This window comes from Rhinatrema bivittatum, chromosome 6 (genome assembly GCF_901001135.1).
Source record: "Rhinatrema bivittatum chromosome 6, aRhiBiv1.1, whole genome shotgun sequence".
NCBI classification, from domain to species: Eukaryota; Metazoa; Chordata; class Amphibia; order Gymnophiona; family Rhinatrematidae; genus Rhinatrema; species Rhinatrema bivittatum.
In genome coordinates this window covers 254,832,228-254,853,802 of record NC_042620.1, presented here as the reverse complement: position 1 = coordinate 254,853,802, position 21,575 = coordinate 254,832,228, and the positions used below count along the sequence as shown (strand labels likewise).

Sequence of the window (21,575 nt, the reverse complement as noted above, 5' to 3'; positions counted from 1 at the left end):
CCGGTTCCGAGCGTTCCAGATACCGCACTAAGGGGTAGATTTTCAGAGCCCTGCTCGCCTAAATCCGCCCAAAACCGGGCGGATTTAGGCGAGCAGGGCCCTGCGCGCCGATAAGCCTATTTTACATAGGCCTACCGGCGCGCGCAGACCCCGGGACTCGCGTACGTCCCGGGGTTTTCGGAGGGGGGCGTGTCGGGGGCGTGTCGGGGGGCGGGCCCGGTCGACGCGGCGTTTCAGGGGCGTGTCGGCCGCGTTTTGGGGGCGGGTACGGGGCGTGGCTACGGCCCGGGGGCGTGGCCGCGCCCTCCGTACCCGCCCCCAGGTCGCGGCCCGGCGCGCAGCAGGCCCGCTGGCGCGCGGGGATTTACGTCTCCCTCCGGGAGGCGTAAATCCCCCGACAACGGTAAGGGGGGGGGTGTAGACAGGGCCGGGTGGGTGGGTTAGGTAGGGGAAGGGAGGGTAAGGTGAGGGGAGGGCAAAGGAAAGTTCCCTCCGAGGCCGCTCCGATTTCGGAGCGGCCTTGGAGGGAACGGGGGGAGGCAGCGCGGCTCGGCGCGCGCAGGCTATACAAAATCGATAGCCTTGCGCGCGCCGATCCAGGATTTTAGTGGATACGCGCGGCTCCGCGCGTATCTACTAAAATCCAGCGTACTTTTGCTTGAGTCTGATGCGCAAGCAAAAGTAGGCTGTTCGCGCGCCTCTTAAAATCTACCCCCAAGAGACTACCAATGTTTAGATAGCGAAGAAGTTGGGAGTCTTCTGTGTCCTTGTGTCCCTTCAGGGACAATAAAGAGATGAATTGATTCAAGTGAAACTCCGAGACCACCTTCGGTAAGAAGGAGGGGATGGTGCGAAGCTGTACTGTTCCTGGAGTAAATCGAAGGAATGGCTCCTGACAGGACAGTGCCTGTAGTTCTGAGATGTGACAAGCCGAGCATATCACCACCAAGAATACAGTCTTTACTGTTAATAGGCGTAGCGACAGCCTGCGCATTGGTCTGAAGGAAGGCCCTGCTGGGAAGTCCATTACTAAATTGAGGTTCCATAGGGGGACCGGCCACTTTAAGGGTGGTCGGAGTTGTTTAACCCCTTTTAGGAAATGGGCCAAGTCCAGATGCGCCGACAGTTTCCGTTCACCTCAGCTCTTTCTTCAGGTCGTCCTGTAAAAATTCCAGAATCTTGGGGATCTTGGCCATTCATGGGGGAACCCCACGGCCCTCGTACCTGGCCTCAAATATTCTCCAAATCTGTAAGTATGCCAGGGACGTTGAGAACTTCCATACACGGAGCAATGTGGCAATCACGACCGCCGAGTAACCGCGCTTCTTCAGGTGAGCCCTCTCAAGGACCAGACAGTAAGAGAGAATCGAGATGGATCTTCGTGAAGAATCGGGCCCTGCTGGAGAAGGTCCCTGTGTGGGGGGAGGCACAGAGGACTCTCCACGAGGAGCCTCCATGTGTCTGCGTACCACGGGCATCTGGGCCAATCCGGGGCCACCAGGAGGACTAAACCTCTGTCATGTTCTATCCTACGTATGATCTTGCCCAGTAGAGGCCATGGGGGGAAGGTGTACAGTAAGTCCTCCCAAGGGCGTCGATCCCTTGGGAATGCTAATCTCGTCTGCAACTGAAGAACTGGGGGACTTTCGCATTGTGATATGTGGCCAGTAGGTCCATGGACGGGAGGCCCCAGCGATCTACTAGGAGCTGGAAGCCTTTGGTCAACAGCATCCATTTCCCTGGGTCCAGGCTTTCCCAGCTGAGAAAATCCGCTGTGACGGTGTCTTTTCCCATGATGTGGGTGGCCGAGATCCCTTGTAGGTTTAACTCTGCCCATTCCACAAGTGGCTCTATTTCCAGAGACACCTGGTGGCTCTTGGTTCCTCCCTGGCAGTTGATGTAGGCAACCATTGTTGCTTTGTCAGACATCACCCAGATTGCTTGCTCCTGGAGCCTGTGGCTAAACTGCAGGCATGCTAGTCTGACCACTTGAACTTCCAGATATGTTTCAGGGCGCCTCTTCCTTGGTCCATTGTCCCTGGGCTGTCAGCTCCTGACAGCGAGCTCCCCACCCTCGGAGGCTTGCGTCTGTAGTGAGGACGATCCAGCTTGGTGGGGACAGGCTTACACCCTTACTTAGATGGATTTCCTGTAGCCACCACTGTAGCAGACAGCATACCTCCGTTGGTAGGTGGAGGCAAATTGAGTAGTCTTGGGACAGTGGGTTCCAGCATGCCAGTAGGGCGCATTGGAGAGGCCGCATATGGGCCCTCAACCACAGTACTACTTCCAGGGTTGATGCCATGAGGCAGAGGACATGAAGATAGTCCCACACCTTGGGGTGCGTTGTGGTCGTCAACGGCGTACTTGGTCCATCAATTTCCTCCTCCTTGGGGGAGGGAAGAAGACCTTGTTCTGCTCGGTGTCAAATCGGGCCCCCAGGTACTCTAATGACTAGGAGGGCTTGAGGCTGCTCTTATTCATGTTCACGACCCAACCAAGTTCCTGTAGGAGGGATCTGATCCTGCTGGTCACCTGGAGGCTCTCTTACTGGATCAACCAGTCATCCAAGTAAGGGTGCACTAGGATCCACTCTTTCCTCAGTGCTGCCGCCATGACCACCATAATTTTGGAGAATGTTCTGGGGGTGGTTGCCAGACTGAAGGGTAATGCTTGGAACTGGTAGTGGTGGCCCAGTACCGCAAAGTGTAGAAAACGCTGGTGGTCTTGATGGACTGGAATATGAAGGTAGGCTTCAGAGAGGTCCAGGGAGGTTAAGAACTCTCCCGGTTGCACTGCCATTATGATGGAGCGGAGAGTTTCCATGCAGAAGTGCAATATCCGCATATTACGGTTGATGCTCTTGAGATCAAGGATGGGTCGGAATGAGCCCTCTTTCTTGGGCATGATAAAATAGATGGAATAAAGCCCCATATTTACCTGAGGTGTAGGTACCTGAGTTATAGCCCTCAGACTGAGGAGCCTTATCAGTGTGGATTCCACTGCCAATTTCTTGAGCTGGGAGTGGCAAGGTGACATCATGAACCTGTTCCGAGGGATGCTGTGAAATTCCAAAGCGTAGCCTTCTCGTATGATGTCCAGTACCCATTTGTTCGATGTGATCTCGACCCACCGCTGGTAGAAGAGGGAAAGTCGGCCCTCTATCTCTTCTTCCCGTGGATGGGTTGGTCCAACTTCATTGGGAAACTGGCCGCTGCATACTTCACGAGGGTCCCGCTGGTGAGAGGCCCCATATCCTTGCCTGCTTCCGGGTTCCTGTGCCTGCTGGTGACGTTTGAGGAGAAGGTGCCGGGTAGGCAATAAAACTCAGCCTACCCCGGCGTGACGCCGCCGCTGCATACTTCATGACGGTCCCACTGGTGAGAGGCCCCATATCCTTGCCTGCTTCCGGGTTCCTGTGCCTGCTGGTGACGTTTGAGGAGAAGGTGCCGGGTAGGCAATAAAACTCAGCCTACCCCGGCGCGACGACTAAGCCGCGCGCGGTCAAGGGGCGCGCGGCTTTGCCCGGCTTAGCCTGGAGTGGAACGGAGTGGAGCGGATTCCTTACCTTTTGCGGCCTTAGAGAACAATATAAGTTAAGTACATTATTATTTGTCTAAAATTTGAAGCATCTCTGCTAGAGAAATTATAGTTCGAAATATTTGGTTAAATTATAGTGCTGATTGCTATGCCTCATACCAAGAGGAAAGCAAAATTAAGGGAATTTTCTTCAACTTCAACACCTGTTAAAATGTTTCAGCCAACTATAGCAGACTGCTTTCAAATCTTTCCCACAACAACACCGGATGGGGCCGCTAGTGGATCAACTCAGGAGCAAGAGATGGTCCACTTGGCCAGTGAAACATCATTAACCCCCGGTGCCCCAGAGAAACCGGTGCCTCCATCAGTAAGCTCTGGAAAATTAAATCTATCCCTAAAAGACTCCCTTAGCCCCCATGGAGAGGTCGAGAACTCGACACAAATCTCAGAGGGCATTGAAGAACAAAGGCCTGGGGGAGCTAAGGATGGGCTCTTATTGGTGGCAGAAGGAACAAGTGGGACTTGTCAACAGTTAAGAGATGATGTGCATGATAATGTACAAATGATAGGTTTACAGGATATTCCTATTATCATACCTAAGAAGTTCTCAATGGAGGAATTAGGTTTGATGATGGTCAGTATCCAAAAGTCAATAAATAATTTGAATATGAATGTTCAAGAAGCCTTTAGAAAGAATGTATATGTTCAAGAAAAAGTAGATATCTTGGAAAAAAATGTTAATATACTTGATGGGAAATTGGGAGAAATTCAAAAAATTCAAGGGAATTTGGTAAAATCAGTACAAGAGTACGAGGGAAAAATTGAAATGTTAGAAAATCAAAATAGGAAACTGAATTTAAGATTATTGAATTTTCCAAAAATTCATTTGGTAACTCCAATAGACCTATTTAATAGTTACCTGAAGAATATCTTAAAGTATTCAGAAATTTCATTACCCAAATTATCTAAAATTTATTATTTACAACAATCCCAAGACGAGGGAAATCAGAAAAGTATGCAAAACCTAAATTTAACAGATTTCCTGGAAAAATCATTTGAGTCAAAGATTGACACAAGGGCTACCTTGTTGGTTCAATTTATATCTTCTTCCGAGAGAGATGCAGTGTTAAAATTGCATTTCAGACAACAAAAGCAAGACTTCTACGGAGCACCTATAAGAATATTCCCTGATGTTGTTCGAACAACACAGATAAAACGTAAGAATTTCATTGCACTACGTAAGGAAGTGCAAGAAAGAGGTGCAAACTTTTTTCTTAAGATATCCTTGTAGGTGCCATATAAAGCATTTGGATACTAGATACATCTTCAACCATCCAGACCAATTGCGAGCATATTTAGATACACACTCTTAAGTACTGTTTGCGAGGTATAGTAAATTAATTGTGGGAAATAGACATGATGAAGGTGTTAAGGAATTCTTTGTGATGATGCTCCAAGTTTACTTAACTTTAAAAGTTCTCTAAATTTCTTGTTGATTTTTCTATAATTCAGGGTAAGATGAAAAACTAATGTACTGAATTAGAAATTCTTGATAATGTATATCGATTACATAAACCTGACTGTTTGTTTTTAAAAATACTGAAATGCAATAAAAATAAAATTAAAAAAAAACTTCATTGGGAAGCTCGGGGGCGAGCCTGAGCCCGAACCTGTTCCTCTTTTCGGTTGCCGGTTCCAAAAGGACTTAGACCTCCCCGAGGGTCGAGGTGACTAGAACGACAGGTTTCTGTAGGGCCAGAAGTGTTGGGAGCCCCTGGCCCAACCCCTCATGGGTGCATTACTTATCCACATTAAATTTCATCTGCTATTCAGACGCTCAATCTCCTAGTCTTGCAAAGTCCTTCTGCAGTTCCTCACAATCCACTGTTTTAACAACTATGAATAATCATCATCTCAGAATGTGATCATCTTACTTACTGTTCCCTATTCAAGATCATTTATGAATATTAGGTGCCCCTCACCCAATATTTACCTCTCTTTTGGAGTTACAGTGGGAGAGATCCTGCTGTTACATTGGATACGTTTGTGAAATGCTTGGTTGTTTTATACTGCAGTGCTGCTAAAAAGACCACTGGTTGAGCACTGTAGTGTAATCTGATAATGCGCTTTACAGAAAATAATTAGTATATTCCCTTAAATGTTGAATTTTACGATTAGGTGTTTAATGTTTAGTGGGATCTATGAAGATAGGAACTTTTGGCAGGTTTTTGACCCTTTGGCTCTTACTCTTTCCAAGCTAGGGTAGTTAACAGGGCCCTCCAGATATCTTATCTGCGGGAGTAAGTAGCATGCGGGCTGGTGGGCGCAGGGAACCTCCCAAGTGGGAGTGGGGTCCTGCAGAGGCTCTTCCTCTCAAGGGGAGTCTCATGGCTATGGAGCGGCACGAGTGCATTTTTTGCTCTTCCCAAGGAATTGATCAGGAGGTGAATAGACGGAGAGGCCCTTCCTCTTTCTGGGCCAAGTGTGTCAAAGTGAGCTAAGCCTCAGGAGTGCCCCAGAATGTCCGCTGAAGTGCTGGGAAACGTGTGGTGGATATCCTTAAGAAAGGTCAATGACCATGGGATATGTAAGTAGATTATACAAACATGAACTGCATTAGGTCCTATTTGGATGTGAAGCTTGGTATGAGTATGCAGAAATATGAACCCACTTTCCTTACACAGGACTGCATCAGAAGTATGGTTGAGACAAGTTTGGGAGTTTAGATGAACAGTTATGTTAGTCCAAAGAAAATAAGTAATGGCATAACCAGGAATATAATTATGTTTCCAGAAGGTTTCAGCTAATATATGTGATTCACCTGACTGTGACACTCATGAAATTCTGATATATTCAATAGTTACAAATGTAGATTCTTTCACATCCATTTATATAGCTGCTGAATAAAGTTCAAGTTCAGTTCTTCAGCCAGCACTATTAGAATTCATGGGAACAGTTTCATGGAGGGGTGTTGAGGGGAAATCCTTCCTATCTAGTCAGAGAGTGATTGGGAATAATCATGCTTTCAACACACAAGTCCATGACCAAATACTGAACCTACCACACAAATCTGGAATGGAGGACCCATAAACAGAAAACCCCTTCCATTACTTTATGTACCCCATCAGGGTCCTGATACAGGTCACTGAGACACTCCATTTGGAAAGCTTACCATTTAGTCCTACTCAGTTTCATGTTTTTTAACCAGTTACCAATCCACAATAGAACAGTGCTCATGATTTTTTAGTTTTCTGAGCAGTCTCTCAAAGGAGACTTGTCAAATGCCTTCTGAAAATCCAAATGCTTGCAGAACAAAACAATACTAAAAAAAACAAAACTGGTAGAATTGGCAATTGGGTCAATTATAGACCAATATCCAACTTAGCTTTTATTGCAAAAGTTCTAGAAAAGGCAGTGTTATCTCAATTGGAAAACCACCTAGAAGACAATGAAATTCTATACCCAAACCAATTCGGATTCAGAAAAGATCGCTCAACAGAAACTCTACTACCTTTAATGGATCCTGTACTACAGGGGTTTGACAATAAGAACAAGCCATACTGGGTCTGACTAAGGGTCCATCAAGCCCAGCATCCTGTTTCCAACAGTGGCCAATCCAGGCCATAAGAACCTGGCAAGTACCCAAAAACTAAGTATATCCCATGCTATTGATGCTAGTAATAGCAGTGGCTATTTTCTAAGTCAACTTAATTAATAGCAGGTAATGGACTTCTCCTCCAAGAACTCATCCAATCCTTTTTTTAAACCCAGCTACACTTAACTGCACTATCCACATCCTCTGGCAACAAATTCCAGAGTTTAATTGTGCATTGAGTGAAAAAGAACTTTCTCTGATTAGTTTTAAATGTGCCACATGCTAACTTCATGGAGTGCCCCCTAGTCCTTCTATTATCCGAAAGAGTAAATAACCAATTCACATTTACCCGTTCTAGACCACTCATGATTTTAAACACCTCTATCATATCCCCCCTCAGCCGTCTCTTCTCCAAGCTGAGCAGTCCTAACCACTTTAGTCTTTACTCATATGGGAGCTGTTCCATCCCCTTTATCATTTTGGTTGCCCTTCTCCGTACTTTCTCCATCGCAACTATATCTTTTTTGAGATGCGGTGACCAGAATTGTATAAAGTATTCAAGGTGCGGTCTCACCTTGGAACAAAACAGAGCAAAACAGAGGCATTATGACATTTTATTCACTATTCCCTAATAATTCCCAACATTCTGTTTGCTTTTTTGACTGCCGCAGCACACTGAACCGACGATTTCAATGTGTTATCCACTATGACGCCTAAATTTCTTTCTTGGGTGGTAGCTCCTAATATGGAACCTAACATTATGTAACTATAGCATGGGTTATTTTTCCCTATACGCATCACCTTGCATTTATCCACATTAAATTTCATCTACCATTTGGATACCCAATTTTCCAGTCTCACAAGGTCTTCCTGCAGTTTATCATAATCCGTGTGTGATTTAACTACTCTGAATAATTTTGTATCATCTGCAAATCTGATTACCTCGCTCGTCGCATTCCTTTCCAGGTCATTTATAAATATATTGAAAAGCACAGGTCCCAGTACAGATCCCTGAGGAACTCCACTGCCCATTCCCCTCCTACTGAGAAAAATGTCATTTAACCCTACTCTCTGTTTCCTGTCTTTTAGCCAGTTTGTAATCCATGAAAGGACATCACCACCAATCCCATGACTTTTTACTTTTCCTAGAAGCCTCTCATGAGGAACTTTGTTTGTCAAATGCCTTCTGAAAATCCAAATACACTACATCTACCGGCTCACCTTTATCCACATGTTTATTAACCCCTTCAAAAAAGTGAAGCAGATTTGTGAGGCAAGACTTGCCTTGGGTAAAGCCATGCTGACTTTGTTTAATGGAACAATGTCTTTCTATATGTTCTGTGATTTTGATCTTTAGAACACTTTCCACTATTTTTCCTGGCACTGAAGTCATGCTAACTGGTCTGTAGTTTCCCAGATCACCCCTGGAGCCCTTTTTAAATATTGGGGTTAAATTAGCCACCCTCCAGTCTTCAGGTACAATGGATAATTTTAATGATAGGTTACAAATTTTTACTAATAGATCTGAAATTTCATTTTTGAGTTCCTTCAGAACCCTGGGGTGTATACCCTCCAGTCCAGGTGATTTACTACTCTTCAGTTTGTCAGTCAGGCCTACCACATCTTCTATGTTCACCGTGATTTGGTTCAGTCCATCTGAATCATTACCCATGAAAACCTTCTCCGGAACGGGTATCTCCCCAAAATCCTCTTCAGTAAACACCAAAGCAAAGAAATCGTTTAATCTTTCCACGATGGCCTTATCTTTTCTAAGTGCCCCTTTAATCCTTCAATCATCTAACGGTCCAAATGACTCCCTTGCAGGCTTTCTGCTTCAGATATATTTTTTAAAGTTTTTACTGTGAGTTTTTGCCTCTACGGCCAACTTCTTTTCAAATTCTCTCTTAGCCTGTCTTATCAATGTCTTACATTTAACTTGCCAATGCTTATGCTTTATCCTATTTTTTTTTCTGCTGGATCCTTTTTCCAATTTTTGAATGAAGATCTTTTGGCTAAAACAGCCTCTTTCACCTCACCTTTTAACCATGCCGGTAATTGTTTTGTCTTCCTTCCACCTTTCTTAATGTGTAGAATACATCTGGACTGTGCTTCTAGGATGGTTTGGTTTTTTTTGTTTTTTGGGGTTTTTTTTTTTAACAATGTCCTTGCCTCTTGCACACTTTTTACCTTTGTAGCTGCTCCTTTCAGTTTTTTTCTAAGTATTTTTCTCATTTTATCAAAGTTTCCCTTTTGAAACTAGATTTTCTTACTGTCCCCCTTCCAATCATTAATTCAAATTTGATCATATTATGATCACTATTGTCAAGCAGCCCCACACCGTTACCTCTCTCACCAAATCTTGTGCTCCACTGAGAATTAGATCTAAAATTGCTCCCTCTCTCATCGGTTACTGAACCAACTGCTTCATAAAACAGTCATTTATTTCATCCAGGAACTTGATGAATTTTATATCCTGGTTCTAATAGACTTAAAAGCAGCTTTCAACACTGTGGACCACACCCTGCATTGCTATCAGATGAGAAAAACTGGAACAGATGGAAGTGTTCTCAAATGGTTCTCTTCCTTCCTAGCTAACAGGACATTCCAAGTCAAACTGGGCAACCACATATCTGGCACTTTCCCTATCGATACAGGTGTCCCACAAGGTTCAGCACCATTGGCAATATTTTTCAACATTTATATGCTTCCTTTGTGTACACTATTAGCAAAACTGATGTCATACAGTTCTACTTTCCTTTCGCCAAATCAACTGAATATACAGTATCAACACTCTCAACATATATGAAGGCAATACAGCAAGAACTGACACAGCTTAAACTAACCCTAAACACAAATAAAACTGAAATCGTATGGCTAAGGAGAAACGCCTCCAAAAATTAAACCGCCACCCCTAGACCTGGGTAATTTTCAGATTACACCCCCTGAACAAAGTACGAGACCTAGGAATACAGATCGATGAGCACATCATAATGAAAAAGTACAAACAAATTAATTAAAACAGGATACTCCAAGCTGCAAATTTTACATTGGTTGAAACCATTAGTAACATTCCAAGACTTCTGCACTGTTTTACAAATACTAATTTTCTCAAATGGAGAAATTACTTACCTGATAATTGTTTTCCTTGGTATAGACAGATGGACTCAGGACCAACAGGTTATATGCTCCCTTGCTAGCAGATGGAGACGGAGTCAGGTTTCAAAGCTGACGACACCTTAGCACATTCAACTCACACCAGAGGGAGAGCCTTCTCCGTTGCTGGCCCTACCCTCTGGAACTCCCTCCCCACCTTCCTACGCCAAGAGACATCCTTTCACAACTTTAAGAAAGGAGTCAAGACATGGCTTTTCCGACAGGCCTACCCTGACACAAACCAAACTTAATTTCTCCCCTGATCCCCTCCCCTCCTTCCCTGGTCACCTCCCTCTAACCTCTAACCTCGACACCCAGCTACCACCCTACCCCCCCCTTTTGTCCCTTTGCCCTCTACACCCCTAGCATACCTTTGAAGAAACTTTATCCCAGTAAATACCACCTGTTTCAATTGTTCCATAATTCTATTTAGTTAAGTGATTCCAGTACATTAGTCATCTGTACATAGTATCCCTCTTTTCTGCTTTATTCTCTCCCTTTACCTCTGTTAACTTTACCTCTCCCCCCTTCTCCCCCCTTTCCCACCCTCCTCCTATCCCTTCCCCTCCCTCCCCCCCCCCTCGCCCTGCCCCTCAGCCTACCCTCCCTCCCCTACCCTCCCTCAAATCTCTATTCCTTGGTTTCATTTATTTTTATTTTGTTGTATTTTGTTGTTTTTGTTTTTGCTCTTGCGTTAGTAATATCATACTGTTTTATTGTCATATTGTTATACTGTATCTCCCACCTGAGTTCATTGTAAACCGGCATGATGTGCTTCACGAATGTCGGTAAATAAAAGTTAATAAATAAATAATAATAATAAATAATACACCCCTGCAGTGACCTCAGCCCTTCAGTATTCTCTTCAAAAGCCATTGTGGACAGACTATTGAAGAGACGATTAAAACTTGATTAAAAACAGTCAACCAAACAAACACTGAATCCCAGCAAGATTATAGATGCCCTAATGTAGGAGTTGGGCGACAGCTTATCCGTAACTTCCGGAATTGATATTCATTTCACGGACAATTCCTTGGCATTGTTCTTGGGCAGCCATGGGCGGGATGCCGAGTTCATCTGACTACACTAAAGAAAACGAAATTATCAGGTAAGTAATTTCTCCATTTCCTAGCGTAGCCAGATGGACTCGGGACCAATGGGATGTACAAAAGCTACTCCTGATCGTGGCGGGAGACTGCCCACTGTCTGGTTAGCATCGCTCTTGCAAAGGCTGCATCCTCTTGGGCCTGAACATCTAGGCAATAGAACCTGGAGAATCAGCTTCGCTGGCAGATGTTGATGGGAGACAGCAGTCTAGTTTCCGCCCAGAATACTGCCTGAGCCCTACTGGAATGAGCTTTAACCTGAAAGGAAAATGGTTTTCCTGCCTCTACATAGGCTCCTGTGACCACCTCCTTGATCCAGTGAGCTATGGTAGCCTGCGAAGCTGGTTCATCCTGTCTCCTTCCACTGTGAAGAGCAAACAAGCAGTCCATCTTGTGCACCATTCTGACATTTCCAGATACCACACCAAAAGCCTACTAAACTTAAATGGTGGAGATGGTATTCTTCCGTGTCCTTGTGTCTATCTAGGGATGGCAACAAAATGGACTGATTCAAATGAAACTCTGAGACAACCTTAGGCAAGAAGGATGGGAACAGTACGAAATTGTAATACTCCTGGAGTGATCCGGAGGAATGGTTCCTGACACGACAATGCCTGTAGTTTAGAGATGTGACAAGCCGAGAATATCGCCACCAGGAACACCATTTCCAGGGTTAACAGGCACAAGGAAATACTGCACAGCGGCTGAAAGGAGGGCCCTGCCAAAAACTCCAAAACTAGATTAAGATTCCACAAGGGAACCGGACACATGGGTGGCCAGAGATGTTTTACCCCTTTCAGAAAATGACATGCGCCAACAGGCAGATTCCATTTACCTCGCCCCTGAAACAGGAGAGAGCCGCTACCTGGACCGTCAAGGAGTTAAGGGCCATGCCTTTAATCAAGCCATCCTGTAAAAATTCCAGAACCAGAGGGATTTTGAAAGTCCTAGGAGCAACATCGTGTTCCACGTACCAGGCCTCAAATACTCTCCAGACCCGTACATATGCTAAGGACATAGAGAACTTCCGTGCGTGGAGCAAGGTCGTAATTACTGCTGCCGAATATTCATGCTTCTTCAGGCAAGCCCTTTCAAGGACCAAACCATAAGATAGAATTGAGTCGGATTCTCGTGAAGGACAGGACCTTGCTGGAGTAGGTCCCTGTGCGGTGGGAGGCACAAGGAGTTCTCCACCAGGAGTCTCCACATGTCTAGATACCATGGGTGCCTGGGCCAATCTGGAGCTACTAGTAGAACTAATCCCCTGTGGCACTCAATCTTGCGGATGACCCTGCCGAGCAGGGGCCACGGAGGGAAGGTGTATAGTAAGTCCTCTTCTGGCCAGGTCTGAACTAGGGCGTCGATCCACAGGGACCACTGATCTGTTCTGCAACTGAAAAAAAAAAAAAAAATCGGGGAACTTTCACATTGTGAGCTGCAGCCAGCAGGTTGATTGACAGAGGCCTCAGCAATCTACCACCAGCTGAAAGGTTTTTGCCAACAATGCCAATTCTCCTGGATCCAGACTCTCCCTGCTTAGAAAGTCTGCTCTGATGTTGTCTTTTCCTGCGATGTGGGAGGCAGAGATCACCTGTAGATGTATTTCCACCCATTCCATAAGGAGATCTATTTCCAGTGACACTTGCTGGCTCTTTGTTGCACCCTGGCGGTTGATGTAGGCTACTGTTGTTGCATTGTCAGACATCATGCGGACTGCCTGGCCTTGGAGTATGTGAGTGAACTGTAGACACGCCAGTCTGACTGCCCGGACTTCCAGGCGGTTTACTGTTCCAGAGCGCCTCTTCCTTGGTCCAACACCCCGGACTGTCAGTTCTGACAGTGAGCTCCTCAACCCCGGAGGCTCACATCTGTCATGAGGACCAGCCAGTTCAGTGGGGACAGGCTTACACTCTTGCCCAGGTGAGCTTCCTGTAGCCATCACTGGAGCCAAGAACATATTTCCATTGGTAGGTGGAGGCGAATCGAATAGTCTTGAGACAGCGGGTTCCAACGTGACAGTAGGGCGCGCTGAAGTAGTTGTACATGTGCCCTCACCCATGGCAGTACCTCCAGGGTTGATGTCATCAAACTGAGGACCTGAAGACAGCTCCACACCTTGAGGCATATCGTGTTCATCAGCCAAAGTACTTGAGATATCAACTTCCTTATCCGCGCAGGCAGGAGGAAGACCTTGCCCTGCTTGGTGTTGAACTGGACTCCCAGATATTCCAAGGAATGGGAGGGCTTGAGACTGCTTTAGTCCATATTTATGACCCAACAAAGTTCCTGAAGCAGGGACATCACCCTGCTGGTCACCCGGAGACTCTCTTCCAATGACTTCGCCCGGATCAAGCAGTCATCTAAGTATGGGTGCACTAGGATTCCCTCTTTCCTCAGGGCAGCTGCTACAACCACCATAATTTTGGAAAATGATCTGGGGGCAGTGGCCAGGCCGAAGGGCAGCGCCCAGAAATAATAGCAGCCCAGTACTGCAAAGCGTAGGAAAATGCTGATGATCTTGCCGGATTGGAATATGAATATAGGCCTCTGAGAGGTCCAGGGAGGATAAGAACTGTCCCGGTTGTACGGCCATTATCACGGAGTGCGGAGTGTCCATGCGAAAATGAATTACTCATAGGTGTCGGTTGACACTCTTGAGATCCAGGATGGGGCGAAGGGAACCCTCTTTCTTGGATATGATGAAATAGGTGGAATAATGCCCCGTAGTTTCCTGGGGCGCAGGCATCGGAATTATAGCCCTCAATTTGAGGAGCCTTAACAAGGCAGACTCCACTGCCTGCTTTTTGTGCTGGAGTGGCAAGGAGACATCATGATCATGTCCTGAGGCATGCTGCGAAACTCCAGCATGTATCCTTCTCGTATGACCTCCAGTACCCATTTGTCAGACATGATCTCGACCATGGCTGGTAGAAGAGGGATAGTCAACCCTCTCTCTCCTCATTCCGTGGATGGGTCGGCAAAGCTTCATTGGGGAGTTTGGGCCGAACCTGAACCTGCCCCTCTCTTGGGCTGTTGACTCGGAAATGTCTAAGACTCCCCGAGGACCGAGACCTCTGAAATGTCGAGTTCCTATAGGGCCAAAAGCGTTGGGGCACTGTAACTGCTTTCGCTTATCTTCTGGTAGCCGGGGCACTGTAGATTCACCCCACTTACTCGTCAGCTTTTCCAATTCACTTACGAACAGGAGTGATCCCTTAATGGGCATCTTTGGGAGGTTTGCCTTAGAGGACGCATCTGCTGACCAATTTTGCAGCCATAGCTGTCTTCTGGCCGCTACCACTGAGGCCACTCCTCTGGCCGAGGTACGGACTAGGTCAGAACCCGCGTCAGTTTAAAAAAGGCAACTGCAGGCTCCATAGCTTCTCTGGAATGCGCCCCTGAGTCATCCACCTCTCTAGAGAGTAGGCACGAGTGAGCGACAGGGCACAACAGGAAGCAATCTGTAAAACGTCATTGCTGTCGCATCAAAGGCTTAAGGATGGATTCCATCCACCTATCATGCGCATCCTTTAAGGCCGCTCCTCCCTCCACTGGGATAGTTGTCTGCTTCGAAACAGTGCAGACCAGCGCATCTACTTTAGGAAAATGCAGGCATTCTCTCACCGCCGGATCCAGTGGGTATACAGCTTCTAATGCTCAACCACCTTTAAAACTTGTTTCAGGAGCGTCCCATTCCAGGTCAACTAATTCCTGGATGGCTTCCAGCACTAGAAAATAACAAGAGACTTTCTGTATGGACACCAGAATGGGATTCTTCTTTGGTTCCATCAAAGAGTCCACCCCAGGAAATCCCAGTGTCTTCAGGGTCTGGGAAACCAGGGCCGGCAATTCTCCTCTATGGAAAAAATGTAACATGGTCCAATATGGTTCTAAACCCATAGGGATTTCTCCATCTTCCAAGGAATCTGGATCCCCTTCTTCATCTGTGCTGTCCGGGTCATTGCTAGGAATACCCTTGGTGACTCATGTCTCGAGGTCTGCTGATAGGGCTGGGAGAGGGAGGCCTTACCGGCTGTGGTTCCATCTGGACAGAAGAAAGTGAAGCAGGCTTGAAGGCCTTGAAAAAATTCCACCCAAGAGATGGCCGCAGGGTACATGCCTAGCCAAGAAGGTACTGGGGTAAGCGCCATTGAATTTTCCTCTCCCATAGCAGACCCAGCCTCAGGATTACTCAGATCCAGGGTACTACCAGTTAAGTTCGTGGCTGACCCATCCTCTGAACGGGAGGAGCCGGGCTTAGCGAAGTCCTGGGAGGCCAACTCTCCCTGGGCCTCCTCACAGTGCTGACATAAGCAAGAATCAAGGTCAACCTGTGTAGCCCTAATATGGCAGGCAGCACAAAGGGAATGGCGCTAATCTTTCTTTGCTGCCGGAGCTATTAGGAATGGTAACTCCGTGCTCAGTCGACTAGTGCTTGAAATCTCGTGCACACAGATTTTGAGCGCCTCCTCGGGTCACGGTGAGGTGTGCGCACAGCCTGTGCGCCTAAGGAGGTGTGCACATACAGATGTGTGTTACGTTGGAGCACATATGCGTGTCGTAATGCGAACAGTGGGTGCACGAAGCCAGCACACACCACGCGTACTGACGCTCTATGGTGGGCAATGGTGATGCACAAAATCATGCGCAAGATGGCTCCACCGCGGCCTACCATGCGGTGTGCCCATAGAGCCTAAAGCGGGGCCTAGCCCAACAGGGGACCGCTCAACCCGCTCAGAAGCCCACTCCCCCATACCCCAATGGAATCGGGAATGTTGCAGCTAAGGCGCACCGAGCAAGGAGACAGGAGGAAATCTTACCGAAACCCCTCCATCTCTGAATCTGAAGGAATTCTCTTCTCTCTTTACTTACCTGGGCTCAGCGCTTATCGGCTGAGTACAGAGACGATCTCTGGTTGCAGGGGGAGAGGGCTTTGGCCGTCACTGCTACGCTCAGCTTCCTGCATTCACTGCCTTTCAGCTGCTTCAGCAGCAAAGTCCATGCTGGGAACCGGCTACCGGACCAAGGCACACCTCTGAGGGATCTCGGAAATTGCCTCAGGAATTCTCAACTGGGGCAGGGACCTTTAGGTATCACCGCAGAAGAGCGGAGCTCAGTCTTTACATAAGAACATGCCATACTGGGTCAAACCAAGGGTCCATCAAGCCCAGCATCCTGTTTCCAACAGTGGCCAATCCAGGCCATAAAAACCTGGCAAGTACCCTAAAACAAAGTATGTTGCTAGTATAATAGCAGTGGCTATTTTCTAAGTCAACTTAATTAATAGCAGGTAATGGACTTCTCCTCCAAGAACTTATCCAATCCTTTTTTAAACATAGCTGTACTAATTGCACTAACCACATCCTCTGGCAACAAATTCCAGAGTTTAATTGTGCAATGAGTGAAAAAGAACTTTCTCCGATTAGGTTTAAATGTGCCCCATGCTAACTTCATGGAGTGCCCCCTAGTCTTTCTATTATCTGAAAGAGTAAATAACCGATTCACATCTACCCGTTCTAGACCTCTCATGATTTTAAACACCTCTATCATATCCCCCCTCAGCCGTCTCTTCTCCAAGCTGAAAAGTCCTAACCTCTTTAGTCTTTCCTCATAGGGGAGCTGTTCCATTCCCCTTATCATTCTGGTCGCCCTTCTCTGTACCTTCTCCATCACAATTTTATCTTTTTTTAGATGCGGTGACCAGAATTGTACACAGAATTAGTAGAATTTCTTCTTCTAAAGGGTACAGCAATCCCAAAAGGGAAAGCACGTCCACAACTACTAGGAGATGGAGAGATACTGAAGTGAGGTCACTGCAGGGGTGTATCTAAGGTGACAGCTTTGAAACTTAACTCCGTCTCCATCTGCTAGCAAGGAAGCATATAACCCATGGGTCCTGAGTTCATCTGGCTACACATTAGGAAATATAAGATTACTGCAACTCCCTATAACTAAGCCTTCCGGACTTCTAAAACCACTACAGTTACTACAAAATACTCTGCAAGGCTTCAATTAGTGACAAGGAAATTTGACCACATCACCCCCTCACTGATAGCTCTGCACTCGCTGCCAGTTCAAGCCAGAATCCACTATACAGTACTAACACTAATTTTCTACATCATCAGTGACAGAAACCCCTGCTTAATAGATGTGAATCTCCAACCATACACACCACAGTGCACACTAAGATCTCAAAATAAAGGGCTATTAACTGTCCTTACAACACAAAGTACACATCTAATGCAAATAAGAGACTGAATGTTTTCCATAACAGGCCCCAAACTGTGGAATTCTCTACCAGAGATGTTACGTCTGTTAACAGAAAGATATTCAGTGTGAGCTGAAAACCTGGCTCTTCAAAAATGCATATGATCTATTTTATTTATTTATTTATACAACTTTATATACCGACTTTCAAGTACATGTCAAGCCGGTTTACAATTGGCGAAATTGCAGTAGCAAAATCAAACTAATAAATGTAATAAAACGTATCTAATTTTACAGTCATTCAATAAAAAATTATACTTAAAATTTAAACGATAAAATACTAACTCAGTCTCATTATAAACTAAATCTAAAATAAAGTATAAAGCTCGCATACCACCAGAACACTAACCCCACCCTCTCAACTCCCTAAACCACCAGAAAAAAACAGAAAACCTCCTTCCTCACATAGCCTACTTAAGTTAATTAATATGACTAAAAGCCTGCTGGAATAGCCAAGTCTTAATCTGCTTCTTGAAGTTAGAGAAGTTATCCTCTAGGCGAATGTCAGCTGGGAGAGAATTCCACAGCTTGGGGCCTGCCAGGGAGAGAGACCTCTCACTGACTGAACCCAAGCGCACCAATTTGGGAGATGGAATTGATAATAATGCTTGTCCTGCTGATCTCAAATTCCTAGATGGTATATGCAGACGTAATGAGGCATTCAGCCAATCCGAATTGGAACTATAAATATCAATATGCAGAGAACTACAATATTAAAATACATACTCAATGTTAGAAGAATGAATGAGAAATAATGAGTGCTATAAGTGCCCTAAGGCAACTCTAATGTTTTAAGTGTTTTGTTGACTTATAATATGAATGTCACTTTTGTAAACCTTTGTGATCTTCTTTTGGAATGACAGTATATAAAATGCTTAAATAAATAAATAAAATAAACTATCCTGAAGGATGACCCTTCATTCCTGAAGAGTTAGCATCTCTAATAAGGGTCTCTGAGCATAACAACCCTTATTACTGCAACTCTGAGTATAAACCCTAGTTACTGCATCATTCTGCAGAACTGGGTTGTAAGCAAAATGCTGCCATCAGTCTCACTGTGAGCCAGATTAGTAGTAGATGTACAGAACTCTCAAACTCACTCATCCCAGTTCCAATTCTACCACTATGGATTGAAAAGACTGTGATTGAAAAATAAGTTTCCACACTGTATGCAAATATACTTTTTTTTTTTTTTTTTTTTTTTTAAATAAGACACCGTTGGTAAACTCTCTCACTATTACCATCAGTTTCAATGTGTGATAATATAATAAAAACCACAGAGCTGCAACACCCCACTGATCATGGTTCTAATGCTACTGCTACCACCAGCTTTCCCTGTGCTAGACCCTAGCCATGACAGCACAGAAAGCATCTGGATCTCAAGTTTAAAACTATAATCTCTCCATGATCAAAAACTTGTACATTTTAATTTACATCTATAAAATGACAAATCCAAAAATTGTAAAAAGAAACAGCACATTTTATGAGAACTGTTAAAACGTGTCAAAATGTCCTAAGCGCTTTGTGCCGAAACCACGTTCCTTTTAACAAGAAAAAAGGGGGCGGGGTCAGTGACGTCATTAAGATGAACACCAGGGCAACACTTCAAAAAGAAAAACTGTCGAACTTGGAGATGCTGGCGTGGCAGAGAAAACACAAAGGGGGCGGAGTTCGGACTGTACCATTATATTGCATACGTCACTCACCCAGAGGGGAAATTCCTCCTAACAAGCGCACCTGCAAGACAAAATCATACAGAAATCATCCCAGAAATATTGGTCAAGTTTGGAATTACAGTTTTTCCAATGAGATATATAGTTTCAAGACAGTTTGTGTACAAAGTGAATTAGACAGAGGGCTCTAACCTGAACACGACATTCCTCTTCCGTACAACAATTAGCCAGAACGCTAAGCCCGAGATCCAGCAAGGTTTTACGGGAAGAGCGCACGCTAGCGCCCCCTTCCGCCGCGCGTGCGCACGAAGAGAGCAGCGCGAGGAGGGGCCCTAGGCCGCCGCGCGCCCGGAAGCGCTCTATTCCCCCTGGCCGCTGTACATGACGCGTGCGGAGGGCTAGCAGGGCGCGAACCAGTGATTCGGAGTCCAGCTCCTCCCGCACCGCCGCCAGCTGGGCCAGGCAAAATGTCAGCGAGTCAGTAGCTGGGCTACCCGACGCCATCTTGGAGGTGGGGGGTGAACAGTTGAGTAGAGTGGTGAAGGCGTGAAGAAGGAAGTTGGAGCGGGAGAAACGTGAGGACGTGGTCACATGTTTTGTTTTTGTTAACACGTTTGGTGTGCGTGACTGAGACTCTGGGACGTGTAGTCCTGGAGCTTATTGGTACCTTTTCTATCGGTGGAAATTGGGGCGTGTGTGAAATACAATTCCCGGCATGCAATTTTTTATAAGCGTACTCTTGCTAATTGCAAGGCATAGCTCCGCCCACGTATGAAATCTTGATGTCATCCAGATGCATCATAGGAATTGTAGTCTCTAGGACCAGACAGCAGAAAGCAAAAAGGGCGGGCAATAGCAGTTTCGTAGTCAACAAGAAAGCTGGAAATTGAAGAGGACTTTATAAATCCCTGGGAGCTGATTCCGAATCAGTGATTCGTCTCGTTTTAATTAGACGTTTCTGCTTCACACTCCGATCCAGCAACACTGGGCTGCACTGAGATGTTCTGGCTTGGTACAGCTAGCGTTGTGAGTTTCACAGGCCTGTCACTCCCCCAGCACCACACCAGATCACAATGAGTCATCCAGAGACCAGTTGCTCCCCTTCTGTATTGCCCTCCAGGACTGATTGTATCTACACAAGCTGTTACTGTGAAGAAAATGTTTGGAAACTCTGTGAATACATCAGAGACCACAATTACAGTGCTCTGGAACAATTTTATGCTGTCTTTATATCCAATGACAACAAGATGGTACCTATTTGGAAGCAGAAGTCGGGGCACGGAGATGAACCTGTACTCTGGGATTACCATGTGATTTTGCTCCAAGTGACAAGTGGAGTGCAGAACTTGATCTATGACCTTGACACACTGTTGCCCTTTCCATGTCCCTTTGACATTTACATACATGAGGCCTTCAAATCAGATAGCGATGTTTACCCAGAGTTTAGAAGAAAACTGAGGGTGATTAAAGGGGATTTGTTCCTGAAGACTTTTGCTTCTGACCGATCTCACATGATAACTGCCAGCGGGCAATGGAGGAACCCTCCTCCACCTTACCCTTGTATCGAGATTGCAGATTCAAAGATGAACCTGGACGAGTTTGTCTGTATGAATCCGATGATTGGGTGGGGTGCCGTGTTTTTACTACCAGACTTTGTAAAACAGTTCAGCAAACCAAGCTCACGCCAGCGTTCTCATTGAGGAAGGATGACTACATTCCAGCTACAGATCGAGTCTTCTTTCCATGTAACTTATTCATGGCATTCCATGCTTAAATGTTTTGCAGCCTCAGTTCTGTACAAGAATGCTGTCTCTTTTTTTGTTAAAGAGAAATGTGAACTAAAGTTAACAAAATTGCTGTGCTCATAATGAATAAACTCAGGAAGATTACAGCATGAAAAAAAAAAAAGCAAAAAGCTGTACTTGGCGCTAAAGTCAGCCAGTGGGGGCCTTTGGAGAGTATATTTGAGAACCTAAAAACAATTCTATTAATACTTTTTGTGACCTTGGACAAGTTACTTCACCTGCGATTACCTCAGGTACAACTTAGATTATAAGCCTCTAGAGGAGAGGGAAATACCTACTGTACTTATATGTAATCCTTTTAAAGTGCCTGAAAGGTGGAATAATAAATACATAAATATGCTGAAAATAGCATTTGTTGTAGTTAGATTTTAAATGCTAGTGTAGAACTTGGAGCCACAGTGGTAGTATAGAACCACATTTTAACTCATTGTAAAAC

The 21,575-nt window shown here is 45.5% G+C and overlaps 1 protein-coding gene and 1 pseudogene across 1 annotated transcript in view; one reads left to right on the top strand and one right to left on the bottom strand.

The window, feature by feature from the left end:
- Positions 1 to 19,994, bottom strand: part of ARMC5 (armadillo repeat containing 5) — a 47,444-nt gene extending 27,450 nt beyond the window's left edge. Inside the window, exons 1-2 of the mRNA XM_029606843.1 lie at positions 19,527 to 19,994; positions 19,368 to 19,398 (exon numbers count right to left, since the gene is read on the bottom strand). Of these exons, the coding sequence (XP_029462703.1) occupies positions 19,368 to 19,398; positions 19,527 to 19,838 (343 nt within the window). The 5' untranslated portion in view covers positions 19,839 to 19,994. The remainder of the gene's footprint in view (positions 1 to 19,367; positions 19,399 to 19,526) is intronic.
- Positions 19,995 to 20,009: 15 nt separating this feature from the next.
- On the top strand, positions 20,010 to 21,257 carry LOC115094123 (annotated as a pseudogene).
- Positions 21,258 to 21,575: the final 318 nt, after the last annotated feature.